Source organism: Rhipicephalus sanguineus, chromosome 6, assembly GCF_013339695.2.
Source record: "Rhipicephalus sanguineus isolate Rsan-2018 chromosome 6, BIME_Rsan_1.4, whole genome shotgun sequence".
Lineage (NCBI taxonomy): Eukaryota > Metazoa > Arthropoda > Arachnida > Ixodida > Ixodidae > Rhipicephalus > Rhipicephalus sanguineus.
In genome coordinates, this window is record NC_051181.1 from 98524574 (window position 1) to 98548232 (window position 23659).

General features: G+C 42.4%; 1 protein-coding gene and 1 non-coding gene across 9 annotated transcripts in view; both read right to left on the minus strand.

Moving 5' to 3' along the window:
- Positions 1-961: 961 nt before the first annotated feature.
- Positions 962-23659, minus strand: part of LOC119396007 (cytochrome b5 reductase 4) — a 327851-nt gene continuing 305153 nt past the window's right edge. For all 8 annotated transcript variants that reach the window (XM_037663033.2, XM_049416860.1, XM_049416859.1 and 5 more), the window contains 6 exons: positions 21786-21911; positions 20368-20508; positions 16499-16642; positions 12091-12238; positions 7266-7352; positions 962-1200 (listed from right to left, as the gene is read on the minus strand). In XM_037663033.2, the coding sequence (XP_037518961.1) occupies positions 978-1200; positions 7266-7352; positions 12091-12238; positions 16499-16642; positions 20368-20508; positions 21786-21911 (869 nt within the window). In that variant the 3' untranslated portion in view covers positions 962-977. The remainder of the gene's footprint in view (positions 1201-7265; positions 7353-12090; positions 12239-16498; positions 16643-20367; positions 20509-21785; positions 21912-23659) is intronic.
- On the minus strand, positions 6317-6389 carry Trnas-gcu (transfer RNA serine (anticodon GCU)). The gene has a single exon. It is a non-coding gene; the product is annotated as a tRNA-Ser (tRNA).

Here is a 23659-nt window from a genome sequence, read left to right on the forward strand (position 1 = left end):
TTGACAGCGATCATCAAAAGTTTCTGAATTAATTTCTTTTTATTTAGATAGACTGGAGATATTGGCACTGCATACATATGGGGTGCTTCAGGGTGTTATAAGGAAGTACAAATTTTACTGCAGTGCACCAATTGAACTCATTCTTTAGATAGCAATGCTATATTAGTATAGCAGCAGTGCAGTGAAAGACAACACAAACAAAAAATGGAACAGGCTCCGAAATATATTTCTAAAATGGTTATAACAGTGCATGTGTCACATTCACATACACCGTTGGGTTCGCTCAGCAATGTACAAAAGAAATTTCTTACGCGATATGAAGTAATTCTGCATTTCTTTTTTTTTTCGGAAACTCATGGACATGTTATAGCACAAGCATATGGCATGCAGTACTACCTGCTGAGCTAGAGATTCTCCTGTCTAAAACAACTGCTACATAAAGTGGCACATAAAGAAGGGTTCCTTGTGGAAGCAATTTTTAATTAGGGCACTGTTAGGTTTCAAGATGCGGTCTAAAATCAAGCTCTGTGACACATATCTCGTGTCCATGCGAATCTGTACAGCACAGGACAGAAATTCGAAAATACTACATGCAGCCAACAGAATATGTCACATATAGCAAAAGTCAGGCCAGCTCTGTACAATGTTGCAGCAATCTTATGCAAAAGCATGTGCACCAAGACACAAGAGTGCACTGCGATGTCAATTCATTCAAATTGGCAAGACTTGTGTTTTCCCTACCAGAAACATAAAACTGCAATTTCAGCATCAGAATTGACAGTGAAAATGAGCAGGAATTTACCAATAATGCAAAAATTGCATGCAAAAGACATTTTTCCGAACATAATGGTGCAAGTTATGAAGCTCACTGCTGCTACATATTTCATGGCACGAGAATCTCAAACTCAGCTTTTAATGGCACATCGACGGCGCAGAGATGTCAGCCCAGCTTCTTTACGTATACTGCTTGCTGTCCTTCAACCGAGAAAAGCATGCACGGACTTCGAAGGACACTGTAGGTCTTCCAGGCACTTCAGCGCAGCCTTGGTAAATGGCAGCGGACCGCATATGCACACAAGCAGAGAGTCGCTCTGCCGGATGTCTTCGGGAAGCAGCGGCTCCAGCAGCTCACTCCTCACGCGGCCTCGGGAGCCTTCCCAGGAATCGTCAGGTTCCGAGAGTATGTGCTCCACACGCAGTCTGTGAAAAGTCACGCAAAAACCTCAAAAGCTTACAATTCATCCTTATGATTGTTCTGCAGGTAGAGCAGCGATGTCAAATGTACAGGGTGTTTAAGGTAACACTTCTCAAATTTCTCTCAATTAGAAAGTTTCCAATGAAAGAAAGAAACATTTCTTCGGTTAATAATTGACAGATGTAGGGGTCATCCGTGAATGCTAAAATTGCATCAATTAGCGGTTCACAACTGGCTCTAGATTCACAAACTGACCTTTAATTACAATTGAGCAAATGTAGCCAGAAAGTTTACAAAGCAAACTGAGTTGGAATGAAATCTGAAGGTGGCACAGATATTGAGATAGTATGTGCAACCAATCTTTACGAATACACTGTTGCAATCGTTCACTACTTTTGTGACAAAATAGAACTGGGTGCATCGAAGTGCAAAATTAGCCTGACTGTAAACGTATTTTGTCGCAATCTTTGGAATTATTATATCGAACCTGGTGTAACCTTTAAAGTGCATTAAAAGTGAATACACCTTGCAAACACACTGGCTAGAATTCGTATTAGCAATATGTGTTGTAAAATAATTAACTGAAAAGTTCTCTTGCAGGTCTACATTATTTAGCATGGCCAGTTGCAGCAACTGATCATTTACACTTAAACAAAAGTCCCTTTGAGAAAACTTTCTTTTCCTTGGAAACCCCATATTTAAGAATTTTTTTATAGTGTCACCCGACAGACATGGTAGCAATCACATACTAGCACGCATTTATGGCATGGCTATGTTCAGTTAATGATGTTGTAGCGTACTCGCCCCTACTGTAATGTAAATATGCCCTGTAGAAAGAAACAGATTTACTGTGCAATACTAACTGACTGCGTGAAGCAGGTAATAATGTGACAACATTGTGATAATGAAGATTGCAACGTACGACACTAATGAAAGTCCCGCGCATACCGTAAAATCTTGCGCAAGCGCCCCTACCCGAGGAAGTGCCCCCTTCCCCTTTTTGGGAAATTTGAAATATGCGCCAATAACCAAGCAAGCACCCACCCCCTACCCTCCCACCATTTTTTTTTTCTATCTGTTCTCTGCTACAGAATCCTCCCCTCCCACCACTGTTTTTCAATCTGTTCTCTGCTACAGAATCCTGCAGCAGCAGTTCCTAAGAACCCAAGTTCTGAGAATTTTTTTATATGTGCACGATTTCTTAATACTTTTACAGTGTTGTGCCTTGGGGTTGCATTCTGAGTTGTGAGAAACCGTCAGGACATTTGAAGAACGTCTTTCTCCCCTTGTCATAACACATGAAATTTCACGCGAGGATTGCCTCCGGTTCAGTAAAAACAGTAAATGCATGCATATTCAATAAAGCATTTCAAGATGTGCGTTCTTCTTAGAGGCTATTCCGCTGCCATCCTGAATTTAGGTCTGCGATCGAGCAAGCCCCCCCCCCCTCCAAATCTCGTCCGATTATCTTTAACCGGGGGGGGGGGGGGGGGGCTTGCTCGGGACCTTACAGTACATGCCTAGTGGATGGTGTACTCCTTGGAACGTCACTGACCATGGCACATGACTACAGTTTTTGATCAAATGCAGAGGACTGAACACCCCAACTGGAACTGCATGCCCCGATGCAAAATAGAAAGAAGGAAACAAAAAAAAGGAGACTGCACCCTTCTCGTGAATGTGACACGCCCCACCATCTCCAGCACTTTGGAGAACTCAAGAAATTATGCCACAAGCTGAGGCAAAAGGCAGCAGGTGTGTGCTTTGGCAGTGAAGCTTGCCTCCAGGAGGTGTGGTAACAAGACACTTCAGTTTCTTCCAACTAGTCTAAAACAACAAACTGACACCGATTTGAAAAGAACATTTCGCTAAATTCCTCCCTAGACTGTGCCTCCCAACTTCTAGTGTGTAACTTCTAGTGTGTAACCAAGAGAGAGGTGAAGAGGAAGGCCGGGAAATTGGCGAAATATTAGAATCCGGTTGCTATGCTGCACTGAGCTGGGGAAATAGGGGTCAGAAAGAGAGTGCAGAGAGCGAAAAACACATGCAAACACACAGGAAGGGCTTTCTAAGTACAGTCGTTCACAAAGGTTGGTGTATTGCACAAAGTGCAGTAGCCCTTTCACAAGGTTCTGTGACGTTATGTCTGGTCGATGTCGTAGAATTCTTTCTTCTGACAGAAGTCGATCATCCAACTTGTTGAGGGCGTTGCAAAGGAATAGCCTCTGTGCACTGTACTGAGGGCACTCCAACGGTTTTTTAATTGCTCCAGTGGTCACAGTCTGCAGTGTCGGCCATCCCAATGTGGAACGCATAGGCATTGGTAATGTAACGTCCAACCACAGTCAACACAAAAGGATAGAGTCTACTCGGTGAAGCCTTGATGGGACTGCAATGCTTCAGGTTGGGTCAAAGGAGTGTAATCGGGCATGCTTGAAGTGCAGCTCATTCCATTGTGACATGGCGCATTGGTGCACAAGCATGCGGAGCCTATGTGCAGTGTTGGTCCTAGAAAGTGGTATTGATACTTAGTGGTATTCTTTATGAGCTGAACGGGAAGCTTGATCGGCCCATTCATTGCCGATGATACCAGAGTAACTAGGTAACCATTGAAAGGTACCAGTTGTCTGTGCGGTCTGCTGTGTAAGGCTGACAGTAGAGACTGCAGTGCCATTTTAGAGGCTAAAAAAATAGTCCACTTCTGTGTCGGGTTGTCATTAATGAATTTTAACGCAGTACAAAGTACTGCGAGATCTGCTGCCATCAATGTTGTTAAACGAGATGTCTTGAATAGTAGTAACCAACTTTGGTGTCACGATTGCTGCGGATGCACTGCTTGGAACGACTGTTTTGTCAGTGTAAATACATATGGAGTCTTGGTGCTGCTCGTACAGTAGATGAAAAGTGAGCTGTTTTAAGAGCCGGTGACAACAAATCTACATTTTTCTGGACAGTGGCCACGTACTGTAAGATTGATATATTTGGCTGAGCGAGGCACCATAGAGGAATGAAGGGTCTCGTGGAAGGAGTGAAGCAAGTTGGAATAGGTAGACCATGTGCGATTACTGCTTGGCAAAAGGAGGTGCGCGGTCTGTCTGCTGCTACAGAGGTTAGTTGGTAGCGGGGAGTACAAGCAAGGTCTCTTCTATGTGTCCTCAGTGCTTCTACCTAGACAAATCCGGAGTGGTTGAACCTGAACACTTTGCATCATTCGTAGACCTGTTTAGCATGCGTTGGTTAATTCAGGCAGGCTGTACTCTAGAAATCCGAGAAAAAGCACCCTGTGTAATATTTGTAACATAGCAGTTGTGGGCATTCCCCAAGTCTTTCCAGTGAAGAACTTGAACAGATGACAGATGCCGGTCAACTGCTTTTTTATGTGCGATACATGAGGGCTCCATGAGACGCGTCTGTCAACTGTGACTCCCAGAAACTTCTATGATCAAATGTAAGGCATTCTTTGGCCTTTTATCAATGTGCTGCGGTTCTTCATCGGTTGGCACATAAATGCCACAAGTGCACATTTTTCAGAGTAAATTTCCAGACCTCGATTAAAAGGTAAATAGCAGTTAGCTCTCCGGGTTCTCACTCACAGCTGTAGGCGTGTTGCTGCAGATGTCCAAATGCACATGTCATCTGCGTACATTGACAGTGTAACAGTGCTTGGCTGGTGCTCATATGGAGCGATTAGCATAAGATGGAAGAGCACAGGGCTGAGTATGCCACCCTGGGGGGTGCCACAATAGCTGTAATGTAGAGAAGTGTGGCTGTCCATGGTGATCAAAAAAAAAAGGATTTATGCTGGCAGCAAAGCAAGTAACACCAGTTGGAACTGTAGGCTGTTGAAGCTGGTTACAGTTATTTAACGTTTTCATTCTGTTAATCTGGACAAAGGGCCACAACACCAGAAGAAGGGTAGTACTACTGTCCTGTGGCCAGTGCAGGTCGGGTCTCCCTAACGGCCCTCTCACATTCTGTCCTGTGGCCATGGAAGGCACACTTGATCTCCTGATCAGGTTTGGGCTGGAGTTTCTTAGTAAATTGCCACTTGGAACGCAGGTAGAATTCGAACTCGTGACACCCACAAAGGAAGCCCAGTGACATTGGTATTGAGCTCCTCAGCCCAAGGTCGGGGGTTTGATCTTGTAAAGCAAGCATTCTAGCAATTTGGTACAAATACGTGATGGAAATTCAGACAGCGCAAGAAAGCGCAAACAAGAAGAACAGCAGTTGTGTTCTGTCTACTTGTTCTGCATATTCTTGCACGATTTGATTTTGTTTTGGCAATATGCAAGAGCGCTTGTGTAGTTGACCTGAATGTTAAAGCACCTCGGGTGGTCAAAATTATTTTTTGAGCACCGCTGACTATGGTGAACTTTATAATCAGGTTACTGCTATGACAAGCTTTGAAAACCTTCACACCAGTCACTTATGGAATGAGTGCCTGAAAGAATGGATTCATTTTTGTGAACCAAATTACCAATCAGGTGACCATCTGTACCCTCCATCCCACTGCCTGTGCTGGCCCTGGGGACATTCCAAACATGACCTAGAATGCCTGTACTGTGTCTCACACAGTGTAGTTGTGTTAGACAGAGCTATGGTGCGTTGTGTGAGCCCGCAGGAAGGGAACCAAAGCTTGCACATCATTTGTACAAAGACATGCAATAAGCTTTCAAATTATATTTATTAGAGCTGTGTGAATAGCGAAATTTTGGGTGCAAAGCGAATTAAATATTGAAGTGCGAGTGCGAATCGAATCGAATATTTTTCTAATATTTTTCGAATAATTCGAAGCAAAATTGCAGAAAATAAAGAGAGCATTGCTAAGCATATTCTTATGAGATAACAACATGAAAGTTTCTTTTCGCTAGGTTGATGAAGCGCTGGCGGAGTGGTGTTTCATAGTTGTCTTATCAAGAATGAGGCAATGTAGAGGCCAAATTGTATTTAATAATAATAATAATAATATCTGGGGTTTAACGTCCCAAAACCACGACTGATTATGAGAGACGCCGTAGTGGAGGGCTCCGGAAATTTCGACCACCTGGGGTTCTTTAACGTGCACCTAAATCTAAGTACACGGGCCTCAAACATTTTCGCCCCCATCGAAAATGCAGCCGCCGCAGCCGGGATTCGATCCCGCGACCTTCGGGTCAGCAGCCGAGCGCCATAACCACTAGACCACCGCGGCGGGGCGGCCAAATTGTATTTATGTACATGATTTGGTGCAACCCAAGTGTTGCCGACAACACTTTACATGTGATAGGCAAATATGCCATTTCCTCAGCCTCTCCTTTTCTTTCAACTTCTGTGGAAGCCCAACTGATGTGGCGGACAAGGGTGTGCTCCCTTCAAGTCCGGAGTTCCAAATTTGCCTTGTAGACGTCGATATATAAGAACATCTAAAATTTTGGATGCTAAAAAGCTTTGGCTTCCGATTTTTCGGACTTCCTGCCCAAATTTCAGGTCCAAAACAGCATTAATTGAACCCCCACCTCTGCCACATCTTTCATCTCCACGTTGGAACCAGCGTTTTCTTGAGTTAATACATTTGCGACCGTAGCAGAGCTTGAAAGGCAGCTTTGCCGTAATAGCGGGGTGTGATGAGGTGAAGCATATAAAAAATCTAGGGACAACTTTTAATCGGCTGTTGCCTGTGTCTTGGCAAAGTTCGGCCGTAACCACGGTGTAAGAAAAATTATTTTTTCTTACACCGTGGCCGTAACGGAGCTTGAAGGGCAACTTTGCCGCAATACGAGAGTGTAATGAGGTGAAGCATATCAAAAATCTGAAGGGGTCACTTTCTATCGGACGTTGACTGTATTTGTTTTCGGGAAGTTCGAATAGTTCGAATAGTAAAATTTCAGTGCGAATCGAATCGAACAGCAAACCTTATTCGAAAAATACTCGAAATTTCGAATATTCGCTCACCCCTAATATTTATCCTTCATAGCCATATGTATGTTACGAGGCAAACGAATGGCCCCAATTAAGCAGGACTGCAGCTAAGGATGACAAGTGAAGGGGTCATATATCTCTGTGCTGTAATGAGACAAAAGCAGCTTACCGATTATGCTGCGCCTGTAGGCGATCGAGCTCCTCTTTCCAAATGATGTCTCTGACAGTCTTGTTGAATGTCATCAAACTTATATTACTGAAAAGAGCAACAACAAAACAAACATGCCATGTAGATCTTTGAACTCACAGTAGTTACAAAGACAGGCACAAAATACACTCATGAACACAAAAACACACATAAACAGAGCTTGTATTTGTTCTAGGATGCCACCGACTGCTAACTGTAATATAGAACTCACAGCACTCCCCCTCCCCCAACCTGATGGATCTCCATATGAGATGTGGCCTGTTAATTATTTGACATTCTGAGTGAACCGAAGAAATCACAGCTACGGTGCATGAAGGATTTAGTAGTGAGGCAAGCACGATGTGTGTGTCACACAAGATCAAGGTTTGTCGGCTGGCATTTGCTGATGAATAGTACTGGTATTGTGACTTGCGATTACATTTCAGAAAGGGAAAATAGACAACCACCCGTTTGTAGCACGAAGCCACAAGGAAATCCACACGGATTTCTCAGAAATACAGCCTCTTAGTTGCCGAAAAATTCGTCCTGGTCCGGGGATCGAACCTGGGACGAACGCCTTTCCGGGGCGGTCGCTCTACCAATTGAGCTAACCAGGAAGCTAGCAATTGGCAGCGCGAGGGCGAATTCATCGACAACTCGAAGCAACTGGACACATATTGCAAATGAGAAACACAGCCTCTTAGTTGCCGAAAAATTCGTCCTGGTCCGGGGATATAAGAGGCTGTATTTATAAGAGGCTGTATTTCTGAGAAATCCGTACGGATTTCCTCGTGGCTTCGTGCTACAAACGGGTGGTTGTCTATTTTCCCTTTCTTAACCCTTCCGCCACCTTGCGGAATTCCGCAGAACTGATTTGCGATTACATTTAATGTTACACAGATTTTTTTTTTATTCACAAAACCCCCACAGGCTCCAGCAGGAGTATTGTGTGAGGGGGGGATTATACATTGTATAAGATCACATAAGTGGAAGCAAAAAACTATACATGTTATGCCACATAAAGCTATGAAACAACGTTATATAATTGTTAGCGAGAACAAGCGTGACATACAACTAATAAACAAAATGCAGAGATACTCATTTGTAAGGATTACATCACTTGACAACAACAAATTATACAATAGTTAGAGAAGAGCATGTATATGATTTAATCGAAGGTAGAAGCCACTAGTCATGAAAAAATGGTGGTTACTTCGTGACGAAACAATATAGGGTCATCAATGTTGACAACGTTATCGGGAAGACCATTCCATAATTCAAGTGCTACTGGCAATGCTGATGAGTTGAATGCGTTAGTGCGTCCGAAAATGCGTTTGAAGGAACGGTTATTGTGCAAACGGCGGGACGTTCGTGTCGGTTTGGAAAGAGGGAGGGTGGTTATGTGTTTACCGGATGCTATTTTATGAAATAAGCAAATCAAAGCGATCTCTCGGCGGGAATCTAATGAAGGCAATGACAGCGAAGATTTAATGTGAGTGATGCTGGCATGTCGGCTGTAATTTTTAGCAATGAAGCGCGCGGCGCGGTTTTGTACACGTTCAAGGACGTCGATTAGGTAGGCCTGATGAGGTGACCAAATTGATGAGGCAAATTCAAGTTGAGGACGAACGAATGCTAGATATGCGAGTGATTTGGTCGATGTTGGAGCGTCGTTAAGATTTCGTTTAAGGTAGCCGAGAGTGCGAGATGCCTGTGCTGAAATTTTATCTATATGTGTGATCATGACAGTGTGGGTGATAGATGCACGCCAAGGTATTTGTAAGATGATGTGCGTGTTACATGACAGTTATTAAGGGTATAGTTAAAGAGGGAAAACGATTTCTTGCGAGTGAAGGTCATTAGCTTACACTTATCGGTATTGAGTGACATTTGCCAGCGTGAGCACCAATTAGTTATGAGATCTAGGTCTTCTTGGAGAGCTAGATGATCTGATGATGAAGTTATCTTACGATAGATTACGCAATCGTCAGTGAAGAGTCGTATATTAGAGGAGATATGAGATGGTAGATCATTAATGTAAATTAAAAATAACAAGGGACCCAAAACGCTACCCTGGGGGACACCCGAGGTTACATCAGTTAGAAGAGATGAGAAAGAGTTAGTAACGGTATACTGCTTACGGAATGAAAGAAAGTTTCTGAGCCAGGATAGTGTTAAGGAATCTAGATTTAATGAGGACAGTTTAGATATTAGACGACAATGCGGGACACGATCAAAAGCTTTAGAGAAATCGATGAATATGCAGTCAATGTCAAGGTACTTATCCATGTCCATGAACAAATCATTGGTGAATTCTATTAGTTGAGTGTCACATGAAAATCCTTTTCTGAACCCATGTTGGTTCTGATAAAAGAAATTGTTAGCTTCCAAGTGCTGAGCGATGTTAGAGGCAATGACATGTTCAAGTAGTTTACATGGGACACTTGTTAGAGATATCGGGCGATAATTACTAACGTTAGATTTGATTCCCGATTTGAATACAGGTATGATTTTGGCAATTTTCCATTCATTCGGTATTTCGCCTGTTGATAATGATTGTTTGAAGATAAGGGTAAGTATCATACTAGAAAATGTAATGGTCTGTTTAAGAAATTTAGTAGTAATACCGTCGGCTCCTGCGCATGTTGATATTTTTAGATTTTTAATGAGTGCTGAAATTCCGGCAGTAGTAATGACTATGGGATCCATGTACCTATAATCAACTTCTTCCGAACATGGAATGTTGGAATGGTCTTCCTTAGTAAAAACACTGGTAAAATAATTATTGAATAAGGTAGCGCAATCGTTAGGGTTAACGTTTAACCCATCATCATCCACCAGTGAAATGTCGTCAACGGTGTTAGTAGGAGAGATTGATTTCCAGAATTTTTTAGGGTTATTTTTAATAAGCGATTGAAGGTCACAAGACATAAATTTGAATTTAGCGTTACGAAGGGCGCGACAGTAGGCTTTTTCCGCAGCCTGATGTTTGGCCCGAGACTGAGGTGTGTCCCTGAGCTTAGCAGCCTTAAAGAGCCGCTTTTTTTTGTTTTTCATTGTGTGTAACGATCTGTGAAACCATGGTTTAGATGAGGCAACTCTAAGCGAGATACGTGGTATGTGCGCATGAACCAACTCGGTTAGTTTATGTTGAAAAAGAGACCAATTTTCCGTGACGGAGCGAGAGGCGAACGACAGAAGGAAAGTGTTAGAAAAGTTTTCAAGGCCGTGGTTAATAGCTTCAAAGTTGGCTTTGTTGTAGTTCAAAATGTGTTTCTGCACTATGTTACGCGAGCAGACAGGTATCTCGAACGCAGCGGACAGAAGCATGTGGTCACTAAACCCAGGGTTATAGGATAGAGTCGTTACGTTATCAGGAGCAGATGTAAATATCAGATCCAGAATGTTCTGCTGACGTGTGGCTTGATTAACAAGCTGCGTAAGTGAGAAGTCGAGGGTCAGGTCAATGAAATTGCGAGTGCTACTTGAGCATGACGTCAGGTCAGTCCAGTCAGCTTCAGTTCAGTCAGGTTCAGTTCGTTAGTCAAGTCATCAAAGGGGCTAGCGACATCTTTTGAACATGGTCGGAAAATGCTGCCAATTGGTAGTCGACGCTCCTGTGAACACGTGAGCCAAGCATTATAGCATGGCACGTAACATGGAATTTAAAAATAAATTTCGAAATCAGCTGGAAATTACTCGCTCTTCTCTTGACAAACGTAGCCGTATGCACGAAATCAGCTGCGACATACCCAAAAGCACATGGACACAGCCATTGGCTGATTTGAGCATCATGAGCTGCACAGTTAACGCGGCTGCTGCGGTGTGCCACAACGTGCCTGCAACGTACACTACAGTGTGCGCTCGTGATTACACTCAAAGTTAGCTGCGCGTTGAAAGAAAACAAGAAAAGAAAGCGCTTGAGGTTATGATGTACGCTGACGTACAGACGTAGCTTCTTGCTTCCTTTTCATCCACCCTCACCCCTTCTCCATGTGTAGCTTTCAGTGCACTTGCTGGGACCAAAGGAGAGGGTGCTTAGAGCATGTGTCAGATCTAACTTCACTCGTACTAGACGGATCATGAAAATTTTTGAGGCAATCAACTCGGGAGGCAATAATCTCCGATAGTGAGGTCATTCGATGATTACTTAGAAAAGGGTTGCACGACTTTTTAAGTGGTGCTTTAACTATGCTGATAGAGCTGGCTGTAGATGAATTCCAGACCCTGCCAAGTAGATAAGTTGCTGTGACTTCCAAATGCAGCACCCTTCCTTGCAGATGCATTTCAGATGTGTAAACCAATAGCAATCAACGTACATAGTAACTTCAATATGCTGTCTTGTTTCTGTTGCCAACACGTGGGAATATCTGTTATACGAATTTGTGACAACCATTTATTTTCTTTATTTTTTTCACCTCCTGGCCACGTTGCACTGCCTTGATGCAGTACACGCAAGTCTTAGGTGCCTTTAAGGGGTTCAGCACTGCCTTAGCAGCACGTGAAAATCACTGAGAACCTTGTTTCACAGCTGGCTCCTTCAAAGCGCACACCTTCAAATGCACTTTATAAAAATTTGCAGCTTTCAGCAAACTAGCAGCTTAATACCATCCACTCATTTTACATTCATTACTTCACTAAACTGAAGACTGCCATTTCAGGGATGCCTCTCTTCATGTCAACAATCGACAGCACCAAATGCAAATTCTGGTGGTAATAATACACCCGCAACTTCAAATCAATGAAACATGCAACAAAAGCTGGCACTTCACGCACTGCGCAACATGGCAGACCGTATTTCTCTCACATTTGCCTGGAGATGAAGATCCCCCAATGCATTAGCCGCACCATGGGCGTGAAGCCTGTCCCAGCAGCAAGGAGAACGAGGTTCTGACACCTCTGCAACGTTGACAGTTCAAAGTCGCCTTCCGTGTCCTTCATGTCAACTTTGTCACCTGCACCAGGTGACGAATATCAGCCAGTAGCCCACTTTGTATGCTCATAATGCCTTGTTAGTAGGGATGTACAAATAATAAATTTTAGCTTCGAAGCAAATTCGATGCAAATAGTGATTTGGTCGAATAAATTTGAATCAAATAGTTCGAATTGTATGTATCACACGTTATAAATAAAAATGAGCATATTTGCCATGACCCAACAAACCTGTACAATACTTTTAAAGATTGGAACACGGCATGAGCGAATGTCACTTCTTTGGTTCGTAGTGAAGTGGAAGCAACACTGAATAGTAGCAGCATTTGAATTTCAGTAGGATGTAAGTGATAACTGCTAAAATACGTTACGTTTTAAAATTTACTATACTTAGCGCATATAAGCCCGTATAACAAGCTCTAAAATAGTTAATCGATGCAAGGGTAATATGTTCATTTCACCTTGAAGTGGGGCTTAATGGCAGTGCGGATTTTCCCTGAATAGGTGTGTTCACGGCATAGCACCTCTACGCTGCAGTGAAACCACCTTTATAAGGGGTTTCATGCAGTCTGCCTATTTGTTCATTTCAAAATTTCAAATCATTTAAATTGGTGTCGAAACGAATTCGAATACTGTAATACTCGTTGGAATATTTGAAGCGCTCGAATATTCGCACATGCCTACTTGTTAGTATTCCCAGTAGTAGTCACACAAAACTGAAGTTTGAAGTGACAATTCAGAAAAGCAATAGCATGGAAACATTCGAGAGAGCTATGAGCATCTGAATGCCTTCGTAAAGCTCTTTATTTTCACACTTGCCACATTGCTGAGATATCGAAGAGGTAGACACAACAAAAAGTGTGACTTTGGCAGTGTTCTACAGAGGCTGTGCTTGTGCCCAACGGGAGAAAAACACTTTGAGCTCGATGATGTATATTGCCCAATAAAGTCTTATTCATCCAACCTTAAACTCAGGTCAGGTCTGTTGGCTATTAAAGCGAGTCTGTACATGCCAGAGTAACCTCCAGTTACGAGTGAAAAACAGCGCTAAAAAGACACGAGACCACGGCGCTTCTCGTGTCCTTTCTTGTCCCGTCTTTTTAGCGCTGTTTTTCACTCGTAGTCATGAACCAACCAGCCCAAAGGCGTGCCCCACTAACCTACAGTGTTTGCACATGCATTCAAGATTATACATTATTTCAGTCTCATGCACAACCTAATTTAGACAGGTCAGTTTTTCACAATGCAAATAATGACAATGAAAAAATCTTAAATAAGATGAGCATGGCTTGCACAGATCATAAACTTGATATAACAGCAATAACCGAGTGAACGCTACTGGCAGAAAGCAAAACAATGACGTTATGCAATTTTTCTATTAGACACTCCATTTACAGTCTGATATGGTGGAGTAATGCCTCGAAATTACAATTAATAAAGAAAATAGAAATGTAAAAATGCAACGTGCACATTTAAGAATGCTTCTTGCTATGTCAATCTGTGTTGCAATGTTAGCTGATACGCGCAGAATACAATGCAAAGCTTTCTCTTTCCATTTTGTTATTTATGATTATCATGTTTAGAACTTGGCTATTTTGTAAAATACTAGATGTCCACAATGCACACAGTCAGAACTTAGAGTTTAGAAAGGTGTAAACACTTTCTGGTTAAATAAAATTCACCGAACATTTTAAGAAGCTTTGCTTGATCAAACAATGCCGCATATGCATGCAATCTGACAACGTTTTCAATGGGCTAACTCGTTTGCTCAAGGAGATACGTACATACTATTTTTATGTATTCTGATGTGCACTATTTTCATTGTTTTAGTTCTGGCACGACACACGTACATTGAAGATATTAGCCATGCTTTTTCATATGTGTCACTATCAAGTACATGCATGGCGTAGGTGGCAGCACATTTATTAACTGTAGTAACCACTGCCACTTGGACTATAACCATTATCAGTCCTTAACCGTACCTTCTTTTACAGTACTAGTAGTTCACTTGGTGATCTGTTTCCTTCACTGCCTGCGGCTGTCACTTCAGTGTGACAGCTTGGACATAACAAAAAGTGCCTCATTTGTGCTTAGTTTTTGTTTTGTTCTGTACTGACCTGCTGTGTGTGGTCTGTTTCATCACGGTACATGGTTTGTTAATTGTACAGATATTGCGTAAAAAAACTGATGCTTAGTTAGAAACAGAGCGCTTCTCTGCGTGCAATGGCCCACCAATGTTGATTTGTGCCTCGCTTTCTTTTTCTGCCTTCTATGTGGAAAAGCAGGCAAGTAACCACCTAATATTTCCTTTTTTCTTCTGTTAGTGAACTCCATTTCCTTTACCATGCTCAACAAGATGAAACATAGAAGGACTAGTGCATACAGTGGACGTTTCGAATCCTAAAGCAAAGGTCTGACTTCTCAAAATTTTTCCATTGATCTGACAAAAAGCCAGCATAAATCAGGTTCAAACTTTCATGGTTCACCTGCACGTCATATTCACTCATCATATTCACTTGTTACTAGGCTTGTGCGAATATTCGAGCACTTCGAATATTCGAACGAATATTACAGTATTCGAATTCGCTTCGAAACGAATTTAAATTCTAGGAAATTTCGAAGTATTCGAAATGAACGAATAGACATATATAAACCACATGTAACCCCCTGTAAAGGTGGTTTCACTGCAGTAGAGATATGCTGTACCGTGAATACACCTTTCCAGGAGAAATCCGCACTGCCGCGAAGCCCCACTTCAAGTTTAAATGAACATACAGTAAAACCTCGATAATTCAAAGTCACTGGGACTGTGAAAAATCTAATTAGGCGGGTTTTCGAATTAACGAAACATACAAAAAGCTGGATTCAAGGAGCTTTAAATTACTGGAAGTAATCAGATGTGCTCGTTTGCTGTTCATGCTAGTTTGCGGCTACAAGGGTTATGTCTGCCAGCAATACCTGGTCCCAATTTTGCCGCTAAACCGGGAAAACGGCGGGCCTTGCTGCTGCCAGCGCAAGAAAAAAAAGGAAGAGGGGGGGGAAAAAAACGGTCTCGTGATCAACTGAAATGCGCGCCTGCGGAAAAGACGTGCTTCGCTGCAACACAGTGGTGACGCGCGGGCAGCATGTCACCTGCTCCTCGCAGCGTCAGCACGTCATGATGCGACCATTCGCCCATTCTTTCTGGTAAAATAAAGACTTTAATAATGACCAGTGTGCGATGTGTTCTGGATGGAAAAAAAGATCATAGAAGTTTTCGAACTGAGTTTTCGAAGTAGGCGTTACAGGCAAGTACTCCGCCAGCAGTGCAAGCGCGCAAATTGCCAGAACAACCGCCAATCGGAGGTTCGCATACATCGCGAATTCCGTCGGACCGCCCCCCTTTAATAATTTCTCTATTTTCCCAGAAAGAATGGGTAAATCATGACGCGCTGACGTTGAGAGAAGCATGCGTCATGCTGCCCGCGTGTCACTGCTGTGTTGCAGTGAAGCACGTCTTCTTTTCCGCAGGCGCACTTTTTAGGTGACCACAAGACCGCCTTTTGCTTAGTTTTTTTCTTGCGCTGGCAGCAGCGAGGCTGGGATGCTTCACTTGTCACTCATTAGTATCGCTACATTGCATTGCCTTGTGGCTCCTAAGGGCCATTGATTCTGCGGATTTGCGGCTAAATCGGGATAGGGAATTGGCACATGGCACCCAAAGTTTTCGAATTAACCAGGCTGGTACTGACCGCCGCTTCAAATTTACATTGCAAAATACGGGGCCAAGGAAATCCTTCTAATTATGCGGGATTTCGAAATAACCGAGTTCGAATTAATGAGGTTTTACTGCATTACCCTCAGATCGATTCATAATTTTCAAGTTTAAAAAGCTTGTTATACCGTCTTATATGCTCCAAGTATAGTAAATCTTAAAACGTAACATGTTTTACAGGTTATCACTTGCATTCTACCGAAAGTCAAATCCTGCTATTACTCACAGTTGCTTCCACTTCCCTTTGAACCAAAAAGAATGACATATGCATATACCTTGTTTGAACTTTAAAAATATTGCACTGGTTAGTTGGGTCATGACAAATATGCTCATTTTTCTTTATAATATGTGATATAAACTATACGAATTCGCTTCGACCAAATCACTATTCGCTTCGGACCTAAAATTTACTTGTCGCACAAGCCTACTTGTTACATTCATCATGTTCACTCATCATATTCACTCACACTTCAATGAAGCGTACGAATTCTTTGGAACAGCAGATGCCAGAACATCCCTTGCAACATACCGATTTCGAGGGTGTTCAGCACGGGAGTCAGGGCTCCATCAGGATAGACCTTGATCATCAGGTGTACTGTCTTTCCGTCACTCCCTTCCTCGTCGGCTTTCAGTGCGGGGATGACCGGGGTGTAGCTCCGAGATATCCGCATTCCTTTATTAGCGTTGACAAAGAAAAAAAACAAGAAATCTCACATCTGTGCCACTTCCTGAAAATAATGCATCAAATGCAGCATCAGCGATGCCTCTGCACAGCCCTGCTTGCATCTTAAAAGTGATGACAACGCTAGTCCCGTGGTCACCACCATCCTCTGGAGCACCGATTTCACACGATTCCCGATGACAAACTCAGCTCAGTAAAAATTTTGTTACAACTTGCCATTAGTTATGCAAGAATGCCCAAAGTGACACAAAATTTTGAAACTTGGATTACAACATTGCACGTTATCTACCATTCATACATGTTTCACAAAAGGCTGGAAAAATTTGTATCTGGTAAAGCAGAACACTAGAATTTTCATTTTTTATGGTGCATTTGAGCTGTACCAAAATTTCTAAAACAACAAAGAATGATGAAAAGTAGGCATATATGTAAACAGCAATATTTGAGACTAAATTGAACGTCATGACATATAAATCAAATAATGTCAGAAGTGAATAAATAAGAATAGAATACTTTCAACAATATATAAAATAGCCATTTTTATGAGTATCATAACCATGTTCACATCCCAGCATATTCATATTTCTAGCTCTAAAACCACAAAGGAAGAATCAGGAGCAAATCAGTGGATTCTTTGCATGCACAGAACTCCTTACAGAGTGCGAACAATACTTTTATATAGCCAATAAAGTCTGGCTCCACAAGCGGATAGACCTGGTACACCACACAAGTTTTCATTTTTTACGCCTATACTATACCACCGGGGTTCAAGTTTATCATACGTCTGCACCAAGATTGTGCATACTTGGGTGGAGTTTACATGTTGCAGTATTCATAAGCTATTCATAAAATATGTACTCATATTTACAAATGACGGCTACACAATTCAATAACCAAACGAAATGGGACACTATTTCATCAGATATCTGAAATTTCAGAATATTTGCACACCCCTAATGAAAAGAAAAAGCATCTGTGGCAATGAACTGTTTGGTGTAATGGAAGCTGACCCTGAAAGCCGTGCTTCTGTGCATTGCAAGCAGGGGAACTAGCTGCAGAAGGCGGCCACCATGCCTATGTTTTTTCCCATGTGCTGTGCATTCATAAGGCTGGGACAGTTTCCTGCAGACAATCTTGAGTTGAAGCTGCTTTTATTGTTTGAGTGAAATAACCTTGGGCACTATTTAGTTACCTACGCTAACTTTCAGTACTCTATCTGCACAAGTACATTAAAACAGCACACATACTGTATAACGCGTGTAAGGGCCGCACTTTTTTTTCAAGAAATGAGGGCCAATTTTCAGGGTGCGGCCCATACACGCGACATTTTTTTTGTTTAAGTAAAAACGCACCAGTTAGTGAACGAAGAGCGTTTATTGCAGTATACGACATTTCTTGCGACATACGTGCTCAATCGTCGTCACTCGGCGAGTCCTCAAACTTGGAGTCCGAGATGAGATGGTGTGCTGCGAAGCGCCGTCACCCCACAAGCAGTCATTTTCCATGCCATCTAAGCTGTTAGATATCCCGGCGACTTTAAAACTTCGGGACACAATGTCCGTCGACACCGAGCTCCACGCAGATAGGATCCACCCAAGTACAGTCGCCAAGACTAGTCCCTTAAGACCATCATTCCGCACTTCAGTCACATAGCGGAGCAAGTCTTCTTCCAAATCGGGAAACTTGCACTGCTCTCCTCGGAAAGCGCGCTTAGTGCTGTTGGTGTTTCGCAAGGCTTCTTTTTGAGCACACCAACGTCGAACACACTTCTCGTCAACGTCGAATTTTCTGCCGGCGGCACGTTTCCCATGCTCGAGAGCATACTCGATCACCTTCAACTTATAGCCAGCAGTGTAGCTATTCAGGTACTTGCCCATCTTGCCAAAACGTGAACGCCGTTTAGAAAACAAGCTAGCACGAAGGTCACCGAACAGTGCAGAAAACTACAGCAAATGGCTGGCTAAAGTCTGAACTGCACAAACTGAACAACGCAAACGCCATGCTAGTGCCAAAGTTGGTGATGCTAATGCCGATATAGATAGCGCCGATAGCGCGTTTGTATAGAGATGTGAGACGCTAAAGATAAAATCCTGCTTTAACCTTTAGTTGGCGAGTCTATGAATACTAATAAAAAAGTTAAAATTTTTAGCCCACTTCACGAACAAAATCCAAAATATATATGTACATACTCTAATAACGATGATGATGGATGGATGGATGGATGCTATGAGCGTCCCCTTTATAATGGGGCGGTGACACGTCTGCCACCAGGCTCGAAGGCGAAAAAAAAAGAAAGAAGAAAAAAAAAACTTCCTTGTTTCATGTTGTCCTAATGCCTTATCTACATTGATTAAATCTATGTTATTATACCAAAAAATATAAATTCATGGTCCATCTCTCTGCCTCTTAAGGCAGAATGACCTTATTTTTCCCCCATTATTTATTTTTGTTCTTTATCTCTACTTTTCTGCCACCAATACTCTAACCGTCTCTTACTTATTTCTATCGCGGACGTGTTCAGCTTTCCATTGTTGTCCCTAAAACCCAAGGCTTCATGTAGACTCGTGCCCACACGTATACCTGGGTGAATATCGCCACATTCAATCAGTACATGTTCCATCGTTTCCTTAGTTCCCCCGCAGCATGTACATAGTTCTTCTTCGTTACTGAATCTCGCTTTATAACTACGCGTTCTCAGGCAGCCCGACCTTGCTTCAAACAGTAGAGCGCTTCCCCTTGAATTATCATAAAACCTTTCCCTCCTTATTTCGTTTTTTCCTTTTCGGTAGTTACTCAGAGCCGGCTTCTTTTCCATCGCTGTCATCCAATAAGTCTTCTCCGCCTCTCTGACCTTCCGCTTAATGCTCCTTGTTGTCATATCGCCCGCACTGCCAGCCGTATATTTACTGGTGAGCCTCCTAGTTCTTTTTCTCCACTGCGTGTCAACGCTTTTTCCATACAAATGCCTGAAAACCTTCTCTGCCCATCTACTCTTCTTCATTTTCCTCAGCCTCTCTTCGAATCTCATTTTGCTCTGCGCTTCCCTCACTTCAAAGCCTCTATCGACTACGCCTAGAAACTACGCATCTATCGACTACGCCTAGAAGCTTACGCGCGCGCGCATTTTGAATATGTATTGGTTGAGGAATGTGTGGGTGCGACCCTTACGCGGATTGTTTTTTTTTTAGAATATGCACTTCAAAAAAACGGGGTGCGGCCCTTACACGCGTTTATACGGTATTTCCGCACTTCACAAAGGCAACTGGGTGAAAATATACGTAAACACTGTAGTGATTAATGTGGCGGCTTTTTCGATTAGTTCACCAATGGCGAAAACCCCCACTGCAGTCTAGAAAAGCGCTGCCTGAGCTTTAAAAAGCTTATTTGGGACCTTCTTATTTTTATAAAAACAACTGCTTGAAGAAATAAAGCTCCCCTAACCCAAACCACAAGATAACCTTCAGGATAAAAGAGAACAGAATAGATTTGTACTGAAGGTTCTACTACCGACTTGGTATGCAATAATACTGTATGCAATATTTGTATGCAATACTTGTATGCAATAAAGAAAAGTAAACCAGCAATCATCATAGTTCTCTCCCATATCTCCAGCATTTTCTATACCATACTAATAAGCACATCCTAAGCATAGCTTTTGCCATTAGTAAGAAACACACAAGGCAAGATAGCATCACAAAAAGCATTGTTGCACTGACCTTTCACATCATGCTCAAGTGTCACGTGATGCCCAACGGGCACCCACATATATGAACCTTGCGGTAGTGCAAAGCTGAACAATGTGATGTCATGAGTCACGCTGTCTTTATTCACTAGGGTGCAACTACGGGAAAAGCTCTCTGAAAGCAAAGAAGAGAAATCGCACATCACTTACGCGAGTGATCTGGCAGCACCACAAACATTCAGAGTTTGCAACTGTATTCATTTGAGTCTAAGGCGACGTTTTTCATGCCTTTATAACTTTTTACAAAACACCTTTTCCTATGCAAAAACAGTGAAGAGAAAGGAGATGTTGGTTGGAAGAGCATGCATCTGTAATACTACAAATGTAGCATTTTATTTTGATCAAAAGGATGAATGACGCCATGAGTATCCTGTTCTCTGCAGACCCACAAATAACGACATGACCTCATCGTAATGACAATGAGGCCATTCTAAAGCCAACTTTTGTGCCAAATTAAGACACCTGATTATTTCTGAACATTCATATTTGCGAACTATGTGTCTTCCTTTTAGGTGTGGTAAACATGTACCAGAGCATCAAGTAGAATCAAGATGTATGAGTACCAATCAAAACATTGCTTAGATGTACAGCAGCTATGTTTTTTTTTCCTCATCACTGAAACGTCCCATATCTGCAAACTTGTCACTGATTTGTGTTGTGACTCTATTGTGTCGGGAACCAAGACTCAGTGAAACCACCTTTCTGCCTCCATCAATGTTATCACTGATACCAAAAATTTTAAGATAATCTCACAGCATGGCCTGTAACATCTCCTGTGTTTTACTGCATATGTATAACATACTACTTGTTTCTGCAGTGCTTTTCTGCCCCAAAAGTATGGTTAATAAATAAATAAAAATATTCTTCAAAAGCTGTGTGTGCGGTACGTCGAGCATGTCAAGACACCGCATTAAAAACCCCAACAAAAATAATGATATTTAGTATGCATCATAAGCATCTCGAAACACTTCCAAGTTTATTGGTGCTTTCAGATTGAATAGCATGTCTGGGTTTTTATAATAAAACGAGTTGCAATTTACAAGCCAATGTGTCTGCTCCTGATTTTCCATGATGAAGCAGTTTCTATTGTTTCCTTACGTCGCACAATGTTTTATATCACGCATATTTCTCAAGTGGTAAAATAGGGGCTTTCCAAGTACTATACTAGACGTGAAATAGTCGACACTCCGATGTTCGACGCCTCTGCAGACAGCTCGTCATAGTCTGCACTTTGTAGAGCTGACAAAGTTCACTGGAGAATTGAAAATTCACAAAGTTTTCTGCTGCAAATTAATTTTGAATGATTGTGGAGACAAAAGCAATGTAATGAGACCCGGCTTTCAGCAAATAGAATGAATTGGTGCCTTAAGAGAATATTATTAATGAACTTACCAACGTTTTTCAAAGGCACTAGCTGGTTGTGGTCGGCTAAAAAGGAGCCCAGGGAGGACCAGGAGACGCAATTTTTTTCCTTCACTAGCTGGGTTTCCAGGCATTTTAGCTTGCACTTTACCTGGACTGAACATCACAACAAAACAGCTCATTAAATTGTAGATCTCTTAAACACAATTAGTAGTCACTTGCACCCCTTTTATTACCTACTCTCATTTTATTGGATATTAAAGAGAAATGCTAACCCAGACAACACTCGACGTTCCGAGGTCGTCCCCAAATGGTACAATCGTCCTCGCACATTTCTCGATGTCCTTGGTACATATTGAGTACGACACAAGCTTGTTTGACCCGGAAACGTCTTTGCGAGTGCTTTCTGAGGACAACAAGTTGTCCTGAAAAGGTTCTTCCAGATACCTTTTGGGGATGACAAAAGCAATATCGAGAGCGTGCTAACAAGTTGTCCTGAAAAGGTTCTTCCAGGGACCTTTTGGGGATGACAAATGCAATGCATGCACTGAGCGCTTACATATGATTCATCGCGTTCTTTTCACACTAAGTAGATGCATATCATATGTGAAATTTTTCTCAGCACGTTTGTTTCACACAGTCATTGCATATTTTCGCCTCGTTGCTTCTCTTTTGGTTGAAAAGCTTCAAATTACGCGTTTCGCTTTCTGAAACACAAGTAATTAATCATCTTGGGTATCAAAGCTGATACTAAGAAATGTTCATTTAAAATAGTGTGTTCTTAAAAGTGGCAGCCATACATTAGTGAATATCCGCCGCTGTAGCACGTAATATAACAAACTAGCCGCTGGCAACCATTGACCATGCGTTGCCATTCTGGATAGTCAAGTTAGGGTGGCTTAGTCAAGTAGCCAAACCAGCCAAGCCATTCCATGTCAACTGACCGTCAAGATGGGATCTTGCAATGAAGGTTAGTGCAAACCACATCTTTGTTGTTTGTGTGTACAGTACAGTGTACAGTTAACAAAAGTGAGATGTCTGAAAGTGCAAATCGTAGACGTCGACGGGAGGTCAATCGCCGTGTTGATGGGTGCTTCACGTTACTCAACGCTCTGACTGATGCTACAATGAATGGATCGTCACCATTCGAAGAAATCGCGGTGAATTGTGCTTTGGAGAGTCCCAACGTGAATAACGGGGAATCGACGTCTGCGTCTGACACATGGCCCGACCTCGGGCGAGTTAACTCGATGCCCGTGTCGAGTGCACTGGTGGTCTGTCAGAGCGGAGCCTCTAACACTAATGAGTGCACTGTGCACGATACACGTGGTGACGAGGACATTGTGCCAGACTTCCGAGGAAGTTTACAAACATGGGCCGTTGAGTCGCAGTCGTCGCATGCTGCGGTGACATCACATGAGACTGTCACGAAATGTAGCGTTGTTCTACACGGGACAGCATCTGGTTCCTTTTGCATGTATTAATCCTTTCATTAAAATCGTAACTGCCTTTACTTGACGTCTTTTTTTTGCAGGAGTAGCCCAGTAGAGTAAAACATCTTTGCAAATTTGTGTTGAATGCCTTAATATTGCTTTTTTTTCAGACACTGCCGCTGACTACTCGGACTCGGATGCCTGAGAAAGCGGTCCTCATAACCAGTCGGGACTAATTACGGTTTAAATAAATGAATTTCAGTCAACACGCTTTGTTTGTTTTTTTGTCATAGTCAAGCACTTATGGTCACCTCTCCGTTTCTTGACGTAGTATACATACACAAGACATCACAGAGGTGTTTTTCCTTTAATGTATGTAAATACCTTGAAAATAAATAAATCATACGTAGTAACACAAAATATCACAGCCTACGGTACCGAACCGGCTGCACAATGGTTGTTCTGAAAACA